Genomic DNA, 5,000 nt, shown 5'->3' with positions numbered 1-5,000 from the left:
TTGGTCTTGATGCATCTTTAATGAGCTAAATGAATTGATGGCTCTTGATGTACTGGCTTCATTTGTCCCTCTGTGCCTCCTGTAGACTCGCTGAGCCTGGAGGCGTCGCCCACGTGCGAGGACCCCTCGGCGCTGTACGCGGGCGTCCACAAGAGGGCGCCGGTGCTGGACGGCGACTCGTCGCTGTCCTCGCTGACCCAGGAGCAGCTGTCGCTGGACGGCGACTCGGACAGCCTGGGCACCTCGCAGTCGTCCAGCAGCCTGGACCACTGGGGCTCGGGCGCCGGACGCAAGCTGGTCAAGACCTACAGCGGACCGGGCGGCGCCCCGAGACCTCACGGAGCGCTCAGCGCCGTCGCCGTGTCCGTGCACCCGCACGGGCTCATCCGGCCGCCGCGCAAGCACAGCGAGAGCGGACCAGGCGGAGAAGGCGGGAGCTCTTCGTCCTTCTCGGAGCTGGACGGGAGCGCGCTGACCGACGGAGACCTGCAGTCCGGCGGCGTCGGCGTCGGAGTGTCGCGCTCGGCCACCGACGGCGAGATGAAGCGCGCGCTGGGCGCGCTCACGGCCCACGGGGTGAGTAGCCGCTCGCCGCACGGCCTCTACGGCCTCACCCGCCCCCGGAGGGCGTCGCCGCGGCGACAGCTGGTCGCCCCCGACAACAACAACGGCGGCGGCAGGAAGCCCGTGTCCACGTGGCAGCAGTGCCGCCCCGACCCCAACTACGCCTACTCCACCAAGCACCTGCTCTACCACCAGCGCTCCAAAACGACCCCGTCCCCGACCCACTCGCCCTCGCCCCCGCCGGCCCGAGCGGCCACCTCGCTCCGCTCTCGCTCGGCCCAAGCGTCGTCGTCTTCGTCGTCGTCGTCGTCTTCAGCGGCGTCGTCGTCCGGCCGCGAGCTGCGGGTGGGGCCGCTGGGCTGGCGTCTGCGGGGCCGCAGCGCGGTCAGCGAGCTGAACATCACCTACGTGGTGGAGCGCAGCCTCCACGGCCACCTGAGCTGGACGCAGCTGGTGCGGCCGGTCGCCCTGAGCAACGCCGAGCGCCGCTGCCTGCTGCTGGAGGAGGACGAGGGCGGATGGGGTTCCGCCTCCTCCTCGGCCGTGGTGGCCGCCGGCGCAGGCTCCGCGACCGCCGACAGGAAGCTGTACGAGGCGGACAGGAAGTGGGGCGCCAGCGTGGACCGCTGCACGCGGCGGGTGCTGCTGCGCTTCCAGCAGAAGTCTGTGAGTCGGCCGGTAGCCGTGGCGGCGCGTCCGTCCGCGCTCGCCCGCTCATCGTCGGCCCCTAGTGGCCCGGAGGAGAGGCGCAGGCACTGATGCAAAGCTGCAGAACTACCTAGCAGAACTAACCCCTGTCCAGCTAACCCCTACTGCCCCCCTGTCCTGTCTCACCCTGTCTCTGGACACGGCATGAGTAACATGCGATTGTTTACCACTAACAAATAATTGTTGACAAACAACAAACAATCGTTTATGATGCACCCTTGCTGATATGACAGAGAGATGAATCCCATCCCTGTTGGCACTCTGTTCCTGTCTGCCTTTCCTTTCTCTTGTCTGTTTGTCTTTCTGTCTTTGTTCTGTTCTGTTCTGCAGAACCTTTCTACCCCTTCATCTGTGTCTGTTCTTCCCTCATCCCTTTTTTCTTTCCCTCCGTCTCTGCTCTGTCTCTCTCCCTCCTTCTTCTTCTTTCACTAACAGAGCTAAACCGACCCAACCCAGTTCAACCCTGTCAGCTAATGTTCTAGAATGTTCTAATATTCTAGAGTGCGTTCTGCAGCTTTGCCCACTGCTGGTTCCTCTGCCTTTCCACCATTCTTAGATACATATTTTTTCTCGAAGCTCTTTAGTGATTTATTTATTTAATTTTTTTTTAAATTTTTTATTTTGTCCTTAGAATGCAAGTTCCTTCGGTTTGGTCTGTATTTGAAATTGCAGCTGGCATGAGGAAATGTAGTTTTGAGATTATTTTGATCATTCTCTTTTTTATCATTTTATTGATGCCGTTCCTGTAGCAGAGGACCTCATGCATGATCACCCTCTCTCGCTCTTCCCCATCCACACACACACACACACACACACACACACACACACTCACTCAAACATTTAGGTGTTGGCCTGCCACAGGCCTGTTTTTGGTCAATGCGTGGGCTTGAACCAAAAGCCACAGCAAATTGGCATTAGGCAAAAATGCTCCGAAGTAGTGAAAAGCCAAGACCTTAACAACAAACTCAACGATAATCATCCGTAGCTCCTTATTCACCAGAACTCAAACCCAAACCCAGCGTGCCAGACGCCCTGACCCGCTATGGGGCCGTGTCTGGGGCCACAGGCCTGTACTGGACATAGACTCTGACCACAGGCTCTCGTCAGTCATCTGGAGCAGTGAGAGGACGTGTGTGTGTGTGTGTGTGTGTGTGTGTGTGTGTGTGTGTAAGTGTGTGTAAGTGTGTGTGTGTGAGAGAAAATGTCCAGGCAGGCAGACACGCACACACACACACGCACACACACACCAGAGTTTTGTGGGACTTTCCCCTTAATTCTCCCAGCACGTCATCCCTTTGGCCCTCTCCAGAGACACAGATATAAATACACTGGGCCCTCCGGCAGGACCGCTGCACACACACACACACACACACACACACACACACACACACACACACTCACAGATATAGACACACAAACCCAGATCCTCTCTCTTGCACACAAATATGCACACACATTCAGACATACATACACACATACACACAAAGACACTGATTTACAAAGTGAAGAAATTATAAAAGCCGTGTTTTTAGACACTTGCACAGCCCATATACAACTTTGCATGGATCATTTGTGATATACAGTAATGCTTAGTATAGAAGCTAGTACTTCATTCCATTCTGTCAAAGCACCAGTGAGTGAGTTGCTGTATTGTATTGATTCCTATTTTATTATGTGCACAATTTATGAGTTGTTGCTGTATTTATTATTTTGCAACTGCCTGTGCTTCCTGGTCCCATGACATGAACACCAAATGAGTCGTGTGTGAATTTCAATTTGAGTAGACGTGCTGTTTATGTCCTGACTGATGGCATGGGGGGGTTGTCTTGCAGAGGACGTGTAGTTTCGGAGGATTTGACCTGTCCAACCGATCTCTGCACGTGGTTGGAACTGCCAGCGAATCAAACGTGAGTTCCAACCACACCATCCTCTTTAAACTAGCGGTTTTCCATATGGAAGTGCCTATGGAATGTGTCTGCCTGCATTCTAGTATAGTGCTTTCAGATTTGACATATCAATACTTCAAGTCAGTTTGTTTGGCTCAAAGTTTTGAGAAACAGATCCTAAATTCTAAATTCTAAAGAGGGTTTTGGAGGTCTTAGTATTAAAGGCAAGTTCAAGTTCTGCAGGTTGCTCTGGTGGTTTGACCATATTTACACAAATAATTTCCTTAAAATGATTGTCCTCTCTTCTCCTATGTCTCTCTCTTCCTCTCTCTCTCTCTCTCTCTCACTCTCTCTCTCTCTCACTCTCTCACTCTCTCCCCTCTCCAGGCTAAGGATGATGCGTTGTACCGCGAGGTTATCAAGTCCCCGAGCACGTCGCGCATCTCTCTGGGGAAGAAGGTGAAATCGGTCAAGGAGACCATGAGGAAGCGCATCTCCAAGAAGTACAGCAGCTCTCTCTCTGAGCAGGTGCGCCGAGTAAGAGTTAAACCCGCTCGACAAAACTCTTTCAGTCGTCCTCCCACCGCTTTCATTCTGACCCCTGGTTGCTAACATTGTAAAACAACTTGAGCGAATGCCTGACCGTACCTCTGTGTGTGCTAAAACTCATATTATGTCCAGTTAGCGTTAAACCCATTAAGTACACAAGGGTGTGATTGGGGTTTGACTGACGCAGATTTCATCACCAGATGTGTGTGTGCGCGGACCTTTGGGCCTCGTCGTCCAAAACAGCTGCGCTCTTTATTGAACGGCCACGCAGGGTTAGCGTCACTCTGTCCCAGGGTACCCAGAGTGCTGTCCAACAAGCCACACATACAATAACACTACAGCCCTGACAGTGAGTGCGTTTACATGCACACGGAAAAAAAAACAATCTGCAACTGGCAACGATCGGGTAACTGGAATACTCCGTTGAAGATGTATACATGTCTCGGAAGAAATCAGATTATTGACAGAAACGTACATGTGTTAAACGGATTTCTCATAAACCGATAATGGCAGTAAACCGATAATGAATATCGGTTTATTCTGTTTATACTGTATGAGCGCTTGAATGACTAGATAACTACAAAACCCCGATAATTATCAGGTTTTTTTAGTGTGCATGTAAACGCGCTCACTGACTAGACATTCAAGTGGCTTCTCCAATAATTCAATCGTTCCTGTTGATGTTGGGGTCAGTGTAGTCGCTACACTGTAACGCTATATCAATGTACCTACTGTAGCCTCTTCATTTCATTTTCAATTTATTTTCACGTATAGAGCGCCAAAACATTACACATGTCTCATGGCGCTTTACAGAGGGTTAAACAATCAGAGAGAGCCCATGAGTAACAGGGGCGAGGAAAAACTCCGTTAAGTTGGGGATACATATAGGAAGAAACCTCGGACAGATCCACGACTCAAGGGCCAAACCCGTCTCCCTAGGGTCAGTTACAGTACAGCGAGGTCATTTTTAGTGTCATAAAGTTCAACAGTCCAGTGTAGGGAATAATATACCGTAATTTCTATTCGACTATTAGCCGCGGCTTATACATTGATTTTGCTAAATTTCTTCAGCTATGAGGAAAATACAGGGGGGGCAGTTAATATGGTGTTGTTAATATGGTTTTGTTTCTTTTAACTTGCATAAAACACTGCCCTGCGGCTTATACACAATGCGGCTTATACAGTATGGGGGAAATTACTGTAGCGTGCTTTTGTTAATCAGTTCCCCAATGCTGGCAGCTTATCTGAATGTGTGCGCTGGGATGGCGTTCTGCTGCTATTGGTTGGGTGACT

At 51.6% G+C, this 5,000-nt stretch overlaps 1 protein-coding gene across 5 annotated transcripts in view; it reads left to right on the top strand.

The window, feature by feature from the left end:
- The window catches only part of sash1a (SAM and SH3 domain containing 1a), a 195,417-nt gene that overhangs the window by 178,037 nt on the left and 12,380 nt on the right, over positions 1-5,000 (top strand). For 3 of the 5 annotated variants that reach the window (XM_062550494.1, XM_062550491.1, XM_062550495.1), the window contains 3 exons: positions 86-576; positions 3,105-3,179; positions 3,546-3,695. In XM_062550494.1, the coding sequence (XP_062406478.1) occupies positions 86-576; positions 3,105-3,179; positions 3,546-3,695 (716 nt within the window). The remainder of the gene's footprint in view (positions 1-85; positions 577-3,104; positions 3,180-3,545; positions 3,696-5,000) is intronic. The other 2 variants (XM_062550492.1, XM_062550493.1) reach the window with 2 other exon arrangements.

The sequence above is a fragment of the Sardina pilchardus genome, chromosome 12 (assembly GCF_963854185.1).
Source record: "Sardina pilchardus chromosome 12, fSarPil1.1, whole genome shotgun sequence".
NCBI lineage: Eukaryota > Metazoa > Chordata > Actinopteri > Clupeiformes > Clupeidae > Sardina > Sardina pilchardus.
This window is presented reverse-complemented; position numbering and strand designations above follow the sequence as displayed.